General features: G+C 39.3%; 1 protein-coding gene across 3 annotated transcripts in view; it reads left to right on the forward strand.

Annotated features, from left to right (window-relative positions):
- The window catches only part of E2F3 (E2F transcription factor 3), a 41,758-nt gene that overhangs the window by 27,270 nt on the left and 2,430 nt on the right, over positions 1-12,058 (forward strand). For 2 of the 3 annotated variants that reach the window (XM_040065816.1, XM_040065826.1), the window contains exons 2-6: positions 3,047-3,158; positions 5,571-5,790; positions 6,340-6,498; positions 8,941-9,055; positions 11,331-11,469. In XM_040065816.1, coding sequence (XP_039921750.1) covers positions 3,047-3,158; positions 5,571-5,790; positions 6,340-6,498; positions 8,941-9,055; positions 11,331-11,469 — 745 coding nt within the window. The remainder of the gene's footprint in view (positions 1-3,046; positions 3,159-5,570; positions 5,791-6,339; positions 6,499-8,940; positions 9,056-11,330; positions 11,470-12,058) is intronic. The other variant, XM_040065836.1, reaches the window with a different exon arrangement.

Below are 12,058 nucleotides of genomic sequence, written 5' to 3' on the forward strand. Positions count from 1 at the left end.
CCACAATTTTTACATCTGGACCAAGGGGTTAGGTAGGTATCTGGCTGAGCTTAATGGCATGCTTTCCTGTTACTTTTATGTCTCTTGCTGGAATTTATGAGTTTGTGTCTTACCTGTCTCATAGTTCCATGTATTTTGTGCTCCTTTCACTGTCCCCCTAAAGAATCTGGCTTCTCATTTCTTGCACTCAGATTTCATGTCACTGAGAAATTTTTTATCCCTTTGCTTCCTATCTGGCCCTGTCATTTGGGATGCTCTGTGCTGGTGTCCTTTGGCTTGTTACTTCTTAGGGGGTCCCTATACCAAGTCAGATGGTTGTGCATGCTATCATTGATCAAGCAGTGCGATAAGGACAGATAATGCTGATTTGTATAAATAGTGCAAATAATGAATATAGCGCTGCAGCAAAAATAAGTGACACAGATCAAGATTTTTTAAAAAAGGCTCACTGATTCTGCTGATCACAGATCTTGAGATTTCTGATAAGAAGCCAGATATCGGAAGGCGCTATGAATAATTTTGGAGATGGGAGAGAAACTGTGAGTCACCAAGGATCTCTAGTGCTAACAAAACAGCACTAGAAAATCTTTAGTCTGTAATTAATGAAAGAAGAAATTGAGAGAATACCACTTGAGTCCTACATCTTATCAGTTATGAAATTTGTAAAACAGGAAGGGGAAGCAAGCACTTGCTGAGTGACGTGTAACATCTGGCCTGAAATTAAACATTCCTTAGGGTTTCCTAAAAATGCCTGTCAGTAATCAGGATCTTTTAAACTCCACTAAAATATTTTGCTCTATATATCTCTCAGGTTTCCTGTATGCTTTGTACCCTAAAAACCAGCCGACCTGTAGAGCTCCCTCTGTCATGTGGTATTTTTTTCAGTTGCCCTACACTGTCTGTCGGTGCGCTGTGCTGGTGAGCCTGACAAGAGTGGGTTGTTTGTACCAGCCCCAGTGCATGCAGGCAGGCTTTTGCTGCTCTGTGCAGCCAAAGGATGCTGTCTGTGTTCTCTGATTATTTGAAGTTCACGGGAACAACTTATATAAGTCATTAACCACAAAAGCAGAGGCAAAATACTGTTGTTTGTGTCTTGCAAACAAGTTGAGACAAAAAGTTTTGATGCATAATCCAAACCTAAGTTTCTCTTCGGATGGGGAGAGCTGCAAATCTCTGGATTTTACGTACTAAGCATTGCTTCTCCTTCTCACACCTGGTTTTGAGATTCTCTTTTATCTTTAATTGTATCCCTTTGACCTACTCTTCCCACGCCCTGAATTGTTCCCTTTTCACCCCTCCTTCCTTTGCTCTTAGTGTTCTCAGGGTGGAAAAACACTTACATAAAAAAGTGTGAAATGTATTTCTCCCTGTGGAATGGCTGTAATCTTAATTTAATCCAATTACGTTGGCTAAACATATTAGCTGGATGCTTTTGTTAACACTTGACCTTTCAGAAATCTGTGTCCTTGGATTTACAGAGCTGAAGGGAGCAGAGGTGTTTCATGCCATTAGAAGCTGCCAGCAGTGGTCTGCTTGGAGTGTGGTGCCTTTGTTGGTTAGAAGGATGCAGTTCAGTTTTGCCCTGTTGCCAGTGAATTTTATGCCCCTTCACACAAAATGTGGAGAAGAGTGGTTTGAGTGCTCTGCATGTGCTGATACACCATGGGCTTGTATGAGTTCCATGTGCTTTAACTTGCCTTTTAATATGTTTGAGGTTTGCAAGCAGAGTCCCAACAGAAAGATGTTTGTTAGCTATCCATAAATAAATCCATATAGATTAATTTATTTAGAACCTGTTTTTGGTCACAGACCCTAAGTAAAGTGCATAAGACAAATCCACAATCCAGAAATACCTGTCTATAACTCTACAGCAGAGTGTATTGTTTTGTCTTGGTTCACTGAGGAGCAAGACATTATCCAGCCCTGTGGGGTGAATCTCAAAAAATAAGCAAATTATGTACTCTGAATTACTCTACCTAACTGAATAAACAACATTCTTCAGAAACAGTTATTTGTCTAGACTTGATTAGACATGAAACTTCTTTTTCCTGTGTCTTCCAGGTAATGTGCTTTCTATTGTTAGGATAACAAGTATCCCCCAGATTTAATTTCAGTAACCTGAGTGGCAGGGAAGGGTATAGAATTGTTTCCAAAGATAGTATATTGTGTTTCTGTCTAGGAACAGAATTCATATTGGTGGTGGTTTTCATTGCAGTTTGTCTGTGTGTTGCAAAGCTTAGCGGTTTTATTCACTGTTTTCATTATTCAAGATGTACACAGCTTTCCTTTGAGCTGAAAGCAACATTTAGTTGATTTTCAGGCATGGTCTAGCAATACTTTTGCTCCACCATACTTTTATTTAGGCAGCACATGTGCTAGTTAATGTTAAATAAATGTAGTGGTTGTGCTTCCAATGAGGACAAGTTTTTGAGAGGCAGAGGAGAAGACTTGTCCGATGCTGCTCTTGGTGTCATGATATGTATCTCACTGATGGGAAGTTCACAGTAGTGAAAATTTTTGGTCCCCTTCAAAGCCATCCTCTCAGATAGCAAAGGGAAGAATATAACTTGCACTAGCACTACTTTTGCACAAACTTAGATGGATATAAAGAGTTTTTCAAATGAAATGTACCTTTGTGGGTTCATACATGCGGGTGTCTGAGAGGCTATCTTTGTTTTTCTTAAATGAAATGTTCTCAACTCAAGTAAGGGCTGAAATCTTTCATACCTATTCAAGAAGGTCCAGACTAGACTGAAATATACCATGCAATTGTGACTCAGTTTTTCAAATCTAAAAAAATTTGCTAAATTTTCAAATAAAAACCTCATCAGCTTAGCCTTTGAGTGATATTTAAGTCTGCCGCAGGATTCCAGTAAATATTTGGATTCCATAGTGATGCCTATGGGCTATGAACCTGTACTGATACCTTGCTGTGAAAAGTCCACCGCTCTCTGCCTTTCCTATAGTCCCAACACTGTGTTTGATAAAGTGAAATATACTTCTTAGCAATCCATCAATTAAAAAAAAAAAATCTTTTTTTTAACAGGCAAAACGAAGGCTGGAGCTAGGAGAAAGTGGCCACCAGTATCTTGCAGAAGGACTAAAGACTCCTAAGGGGAAAGGAAGAGCTGCAACAAGAAGTCCAGATAGTCCAAAAAGTAAGGAAACTTGTAACATGCTGTCATCAGTCTGCGTTACCTATCTTAGAGCGTGTTTATTGCTGTCTTCGCCTAGGTGTGTATGCAACAAACTCATCCCCCCAGCTGAACAATGGTCAGCAGGTCTGCAGCATGCAGGAGTGGCTGCAGAGCTGCTGAGAGGCTGCAGAGGCTCCTGGCTGCCAGGTGTGTCCCTCTGCCTGCTGGGGAGCCTTCAGTCTTTCTGTCCAGGGCCTCCCTTCAGCCAAGGACATGATGCTGGGATGCTTAGAGAGGTGGATGCTGAGGAGTGAAGGTAGCGTCATGGGATCGAATGCACAGTTATTAGGCAAGGCTCACCAGGCCAGCCTCCTCCTTTGCTGCTGGAGTTTCAGCAGCTGGCTGCCAGGCTTCTTTCCCTGGGCAGGGATTTGCAAAGAGTGCTAGCTGTGCCTCAGCAGTGCTGCACCATGAATGCTCTATGTGGCAGCTGAGTTGCCTTCAGTCCCTGCAGTGTGACTCTGGGTACTGCCATTGCTGGTTGCTCTAAGTACTATTTTTTGCATATCTGCATTGCCTTGGGCAGTGGACTTCTTGCAACTGAAGTTGGGGGATGCAGCCTTTCTCTCTTGTTTGGGGGGTTTCAGCAGGAGATTTAGGCTGGCAGAGGGAGCCAGATGGGGCAAGGAGAGGACTGGGGCAGCAGTGGTAGTGATGTCAGAGCAAGAAATGCCAAGGGGCCCTTCCTCACCAGTCTGCTGGTTTCTATTGAGGCAGGTAGGAAAACCGAAATTAGTTGAAGATACAGACTTAAAACATAGGAGTTAAACCACCGCAGTTGATTTAATTAAACTAAACTCCATTAAGCTAAATGAAGGCTATTTTAAATTGAAGTGGACTCTTGTAGGAATTCAGTACTATTTGGTGTACAGGATGCTGCTGCAGTATTGATAAGCAAAGAGTTTGGTGCATGATGAGGAGCAGAAGCTATTTCTGATGGGAGTCCAGTCACTTCTTACCGTTATCAGTCTGATCCTCTTACTCTTTTCTAAACCCCAGACAAAACCCAGACAAACCAACCACTTGCTCTAAATCCACAAGGTCATGTTAGTGATGTGAATGAGGTTTGGATGAGATATTTGGAAGAAATTCTTCCCTCACAGAGTGGTGAAGCACTGGAACAGGTTGCCCAGAGAAGCTGTGGATGCCTCATCCCTGAAAGTGTTTCAAGGCCAGGTTGGATGGGGCTCTGAGCAATCTGGTCTAGTGGGAGGTGTCCCTATCCATGGCAGGGAGGGTAGAACTAGATGATCTCTAAGTTCCACTTCCAACCCAAGCCTTTCTATGAATATTCTTCCATTTCCTAGAGCAGGCAAGCCCTAAATCTACCCAAAGAAATACAGCTTCGCTGGTTCTCTTTGCAAAGATGCAACATCTTGGTTTTCATGGAAGAGCCATTGTATTCTTCAAAATATTTCAGGGTAATCTAAAGGTTCACTCATAGGTGGGACTTTCAGTTTTGACTGACTTCTACAGTTTAATGTATGACCTGACTCTTGAAAACATTGAAAAGACCACCAAATCAGCCCGTTTCATCCTACATAATACTGGAAGCAAATGAATGGTTTGAGATGTACCAGCCCAGCAGACTTGTAATAATGGCTGGCTCATTTCCCTTGACAGAAAGGCCTTGAACATTTAGAATTAGAAGTCATTCTGATCCAAGTATTTAAACTCTTAAAAGCCCATCTGTTAAGTATATAGATTTGTGCGTGGAAACCATTAATGGGTCCAAGCCTTTTACTGACTTCTAATTTAGAAGATGTGGGTACTCTCCCCCAGTTTGAGCATTGCTTGGTTATAGAGCAATGATGATTATAAGTTGTATTTTACAGCAATCTCCTCTAATTCACTTGAGTTTTCTCAAGCTGTGGAGTCTGGCACTGATGGAATCTGTCATTGTGTTCACCCACTGAAGTACACCTAAGTCCTGCTTAATTGCATATGAAACACTTACCTCACATGAGGGGAAAATTAAACCCTGATGAAAGCTGGCTATCAGTCTGATGAAGGAGAATCACCGGGGATTTTTTGGGTTTGCTGCCAGGATAAATAGATACTAAAAATGCTATTATGAATTCACATAGTAAAAGCCTAAGCAGTATATTGCTATATGTATCTGTCAGACTACTGGAAATATTTGTATTTTAAAAAACATATATATTTGCTCATGTACCTGTGACTTTTGGAAAAGTACATCTTGAAATACAAATATGTAGTGGTAAGTTGTGTCTTAATGCAGAGGTATGAGAAATTTCTGTAGTAAAAATGAAAGAAGTAAGTGTAATGTATAAAATATCATTTTTGGTTGCTGCTTTCAGAACCAAAATGAGAAAAAACTGATTTAACTTTATTTTTCCTTTTCTTTCCAAGCTCCAAAATCTCCTTCAGAAAAGACTCGGTATGATACATCCCTTGGCCTTCTTACAAAGAAGTTCATTCAGTTGCTGAGCCAATCTCCTGATGGGGTCCTAGATTTGAACAGAGCAGCAGAGGTTCTCAAGGTGCAAAAAAGGAGGATTTACGATATCACCAATGTACTGGAAGGCATCCATCTCATTAAGAAAAAATCCAAAAACAACATTCAGTGGATGTAAGTATTCACTTTCCTTTTCCATCCCTGCTGGCTGATTTCACTATCACAGGGCAGCAGTGTTTTTCTCCTCCCACCTTTCATTCTAGCACTTTGCCCCAAGTAATCATCCAAAATGCCTTCCAACAGGATAAAGTCCTATTTTTCTGTTAAGAAAAGTTTATTAAAAGCATTTGTCAGAGAAAGTAGAAACCAGCATTTTGTTTGGAAACTGGATTAATTAATTCACTTCTGCATGTGGAGTAAGTTTTAGGTATGTGTCTCTACCTACTGCTTTCCTTGGGTTTTTTTAAGCTGTGGTTAAAAACAAGATTTTGGAAATAGAAATATTCAACTCTTACATCTCGGTGACAGTTTCAAAAGGTGTTGTTGGGATAAAAAGGTGCTTTTTCTGGAAAGCATAGTTTACATTGACGCCCTAGGGGTGGGTTTAGGGAGAAAGGACTAAGAACTTGATCTGCAGCTTAAAATCCTGTCTCTCCCCTTTACCATGGTGTAGGGTCAAATTTTCAGAAGCTGACCAGATGTCTTCCTTCTCTGTGCCTGCAGGGGCTGCAGTCTGTCAGAGGACGGTGGGATGCTGGCGCAGCGCCAGGGCCTCACCAAGGAGGTGACCGAACTGACTCAGGAAGAGAAGAAACTGGATGAGCTAATCCAAAGCTGCACCCTGGACCTCAAGCTGCTAACGGAGGACTCAGAGAATCAGAGATATCCTTTTTTCCAGAACCTCAAAGGTGCTCAGCCTCCTTGCTGTGCCCTGTAATACTAGGAGACTTCCTCTATGTGATGTCGTAGAAAGAGAGCATCAGGAGCTTCAAGAAGTTGAAAAGGTTTTTATGTAGTTCGATATAAAAGCTACTTAAGCAGCTTGAACCTGCAATGCTTCTGGAATGTGAAAGGAAAAGATAGAAAAGGTGATAGATGAAGGAGACTGTTAACATTTGTGTTCATATAGAGTAGAACCAAGAACCTCTGCTGATTAATGAGTGACAATATCCAATAGCCCAGCTTTTTTTTCAAGCCTAGAGTAAACTACAGTTTTATGTGTTCAGAAATCATAAAGGCATGAAGAGAAAGTCTGATAAGGTAACAGACCTGTTTAGTCATTACTTTTTTCAATTTATTTCACTTTAAACTGATATGTTTATCAATTACAGGCACAGAGAGGAAAATAAAGTTAGGATTTGGTTTAGTCTGAAACTTGCAACAAAGTTTCAGATTACTTTGGTTAGCGAATCTATAATAAAATATAGATAGAACTTTTATGAGCTCTCAAAATACCTTAGGCTGAATTATTTAATGTAATAGTAATACTAGATTGCATAAGGTTCATATGGCTTATTTTGGCTGTTAATGTGCTTCGTAATTAACCAATAGTCATTTTCCTTAGATTTCCCACCTATTAGCAACAGAAGAAAGCATTTTATTAAATGCTGATGTGAAAACTTATTATTATATGTAACAAGTAGTGTTTAAATAGCATCTAATAAAATGGATTTATTCTCTCTTCTGAAGGACAGGAAATAATTATGTGAGTACCAGTAAAAAGTACTTGAACTGTGTGAGCATTTTCTTTTGACTGGATTCCATAGACATTTGATGTAACCAAAGATCACGAAGTGGCATGGGGATTAGCATCAGCACTGCCTTCAGCTAAGAGCATAATCCATGAAGAGACATAAGCAAGACAAAACTGAACATGACAATTCTTGATTTTTGTAGCACCGAATCCTGTGGGGACGAACTCTGCCTTTGCAAACCTTACTTAACAAGTGATAAAAGCCTTGATAAAAGTCATTTGGGTGAAGATGATGACCTGTCACTTTGTCTCTTGACCTGTTTGATCCAAGATAAATGAAAGATGTATAGGAGCTTGGGCAGTCTGTCTTGCTGTACTGGTCAGTAACAGCATGCATTCACACTACCAAAAAGTATAATAAGTCAGGCTTTTTATTTCTCTGGCATAAACATTATGCTGGGTACCTCACAGATGACAAAACTAAAAAGCTGGAACTGTATGCATGTAACCATGGCCATTTCCCAGTTCTTTTCACAGCCAAAACCACTTTGACACCTCAGTTACATGGATCAGTACCTGAGGCTTCAACATGTAGTAACCCCCAAAACACTGGCATTTTGACAAATACATGTTGAACCGCAAAATATTCATATTTTTTTCTGTGCTTATGCAGAAGTTGACATTCTGCACTCTAGGGGTTTAAAGTAGCTGCTTAAACAGGCTTTAAAATAGTTTTATATGACATAAAATAATATATGAATGTTGCGTAAATGTTTATATGTTTAAATATATTTTTTCTATGTATTATATATTTATGTTTGCAAAGCCCCTCAAGTTTAAACTGTAATTAGGATTTGTGTCAGCTTGGAGAAGACTCCAGGAGACTCTATAGCACCCTCTAGTACCTAAAGGGAGTCTATGGGAGGGCTGGAGACGGAGTTTTTATAAGGACTTGTAGTGACAGAACAAGGGGAAATGGCTTTAAATTGAAAGAAGGTGAGTTTAGATGAAGTATTAGGCAGAAATTCTTCCCTCACAGAGTGGTGAAGCACTGGAACAGGTTGCCCAGAGAAGCTGTGGATGCCTCATCCCTGGAGTTGCTCCAGGCCAGATTGGATGGGGGTCTGAGCATCCTGGTCTAGTGAAAGGTGTCCCTGCCCATGTCAGAGCTGGTTGGAATGAAATGATCTTTTAGGGTCCTTTCCAGTCCAAAGGAATTCAGTGACACTGTGTATGCTCTTCTGTAGCATGCATCTATAAATTCCTACACAGTTTTTCAGTGATTTTCAGCTCTGCGTTTTGATAGCAAGTGCATAAAAAATTTTGCTTCATGGAGTCTGAAAGTAATTTCAAGTTGTTGAACCTTAGCTTATGCAGTTTCCTGCCTGTGGAGGAGGAGAGAAGCACTCAGCACAGAGAACTCCTTTTGTTCACTGAGTAGTGTCCCCAGCTGTTACATCAAAGGGAAGTTCTCACAGGCCTTCGTGGCAATTGAGGTATAGAGAACAGAAAACCTTGGGCTAAGAGCTGTGTTGCATGAGAAAATGGAAAAATAATTCAAAGACTTCTGCCTCTTCAAGTAGTCTGAGTGTATGGTAACCTGGGATGGAAAATTCCTTAACCGTGATTACATTAGCTTATGTGACGTACCAAGATATTCGAAAAATTAGTGGCCTTAAAGACCAAACTGTAATAGTTGTGAAAGCTCCTCCAGAAACAAGACTTGAAGTGCCTGACCCAGTGGAGGTAAGGAGAACCTGGCATTTTCTGCCAGGTTATATGTAATTCTTTTACAGATTCAGCATCTCCTGAGCCTTACTGTAATATGTGCCCAGGTACACGGTCCTATATTCTTACAAATTTTAGGGATGTTTCTCAACAAAAAGAAGGGGAAACTTTTAAAATCAATTTACACAGAGCAATTGTTTTTTGTTCCTTTTCACTCACTTTTAGATTTCTTCAGAGTAATCCACACTATTTTGCTATGCTTTATGTAAAGGAAAACCCTTTCTTCACAATTGAAACTTCCTTGGTTTGTAGCAACGTAAAATCTTTCACAAGAAATTCAGCATTCTTATTTTAGTTAAAAAAAATAATGGATATTTCAACGTCTTAATCATCTTGACAGCTCATATAACTGATATCCTAGTTTATTGTAATGTTTTCATGTAGGAATTATTTTCTAAAGTATTAAAGTTATTGTAGAAACTTATGTTTTAGTCCTAGAACACATTCTTGCCCTTCCTTCTTTCACCACCGTCTTTGCTTCATCGGCACTTTAATTCTCACTTGTGAAGAGAGACCCAAATATGTTGGGCAAATGGGAATAATTGACAGGAACTGGTTTTAGAGATTCAAAAAATGTACCTAATTTTTTCACTCATGCAGCAACTAGAGATGGGGCTAATGCCACAAACACTGCTAATGTTTTGTTCATACCTGTGCATTAATCCTTCATCCCTACACTGGGCCAGTGAGCTCAGCCGTACTTGCTGCCTGTGGGTGGGAACAAACTTTGGATTCCTTGTCACTTTTTTTTTTTCCTAAGATTATTCTTCACTTGCGTAGACCCATTAAGGTTTCCATCCTTCTTTTTTTCTTTGCCTTTGTCCTTACTTTCCCCTTGGAACCTTGTTGCAGGTTTTGGCAGGAAGAATAAACCATTTTGCTGCAAAAGGCTACCTTTTATCAGTATTCATAAATATATACTGTTATTGTTGTTTGCTTCCCTGTTTCTTTCCCCTGGGCATTATGCTTTTATTTTTAATTCAGCAAAATCAGGCAGGCAGGCAGAGATGCACACAGTCAATAAAATTCGTGCTTAGACCTCCCTTATCCTCTATACCAACCTTATTTAATTTTCAGTTTCAGGCAGTAAGGTCCTATTTCTTCCTGTCACATGCAATTACATTTGAGTGGGGTTTTCTTGCATACTTCAGTCGCTCAGTAGTACCTTCCTTCTTCAACTCCTACTCTTCCCATTTCCTTTTTTTTTCTAGTTGTCTGTAGCATTGCCCTAAGTACTCTTCACTGTTTTCTCTTCCCTGGCAAACCCCCTTTCAGTTGCTGTTCTCTGTATTTGTAAATGCTGTCTATTATGTTATGTAACTGTCAGAACCCAAAGTAATAAGAGGAACATTTTGTCAAAGGGCACAAAAGGAAGTGTTTTGAATAAGTCTGCAAAGAGGTACCTAATGCCTATATTTATGCTTTTTAGAAAACTATTGATGCAATGCAGCAGCAGCGATTTTATTTATAACCAGAGTAATTTATGATTTTTCCATCATAACGCAAAGATCAGCTTTACAGGTTTTCTGTGCCTGGGTCATGTCGGTTTATTGCATCACTGTGTGAAAGTTAGGAAAAAATGTAACTTCTTGCAACAAATTAGCAGTTCCTATTCAGAACCACCATCAAAATCACTGCCTTGAGGGGGAGAAGGACTTACATAAGTAGTTTGGGTGAAGAAAATGGCATCTGGTTTGGGTTTTTTTGTTATTTGGAAATGTTGCCTGATAAATAGGTAAACTTACATATAGATACTTGAGTTCAGTTGAGTAGGTGCTGAAGGTTTTTGGGAGAGTGGGAAAGATGTTTTGACATCTTTTTAAAGTGAAAACATTTATACAAATTCATTCAATATTATTGTTATGAATAATAATAAAACCTGTGACTTGCATCCTACAGTTCCATTCCATCAGAATGCTCCAGGCTATTGTGGTTATAAGAAAATGTTCAGAGTTTAATCCTTTATGCCTTCCTCCTTATGATATGACACACAAGAATGGTAGGATTTTGAGATTTGTGCCCTACAGTGGGAAAAGTTTTTATGTTCTAGTCTGAAAGATACATCAGCCAAACCTTTCACATCTTGGAAAAAAAAAGCTTGGTGTTCTTTTCAGCTTCTTTTGATTAGTGACACTGTACACAAACACTCACAACCTAGTAAGAATTTACTCAGTATCATCAAAATTCTGTTGTGTTCTTTGGTGTAACACCATTCTGATGTTTGTTTTGTTAGCAGAGTGCATTGATACATTTATCTAGTACTCAAGGACCTATTGAAGTTTATCTGTGCCCGGAGGAAAACGATGCCCTCAGTCCAATGAAAACCTATAGTCAGGACCACAATGGAAATATTTCCAAAACCCTTTCCAAAGGTAAAATTATTTCTTTGCAGCACTAATGACCTTTCTTCAAGCTCTCATTCAAGGTTTCAGTTTGAACTTTGGATTTCCAGCTATTTTTCTTTGGCTTTATTTTTCTAAGAAGTGAAAAGCTAAGGTATCAGTTTTTCACTATGCATTTCTGGTTTATATAGTCGGAAAGAAGTTTTCCTTTGTATCATTTGTTTAAAGTACGTTTCCTATTTGCATCTCATATGTAATCAAAGTGTATGTAATACTGAAGAAAGAAACAATTTTGTTTCTTTTAAGTTTTCAAATAAGACAGTAGCAGTAAAGATCCATCACAACACAAGAGGCAGAAATCTCTGTGTATGGGTATATGTGAAGCTACATTACTTTACTGATGACATCTGGTACATAGAAAATTCTCAATTTTGACTGTGAACTCCACTGAAAAATGAGCATCTCACTATGTTTGATTTATTTCCCCCCGTGGTTGTTTAAATCTTGTAAGATAACTTTTTAATAGAAAAGTCAGAGATGATAGCAACATGATCATTTTTGAGAAGCCCTTTGTAGCATGTCAAAAACAAGCTAGAAATTATATGGAGGCCATTTTTTT

The sequence above is a fragment of the Hirundo rustica genome, chromosome 1 (genome assembly GCF_015227805.2).
Source record: "Hirundo rustica isolate bHirRus1 chromosome 1, bHirRus1.pri.v3, whole genome shotgun sequence".
Taxonomy (NCBI): Eukaryota; Metazoa; Chordata; class Aves; order Passeriformes; family Hirundinidae; genus Hirundo; species Hirundo rustica.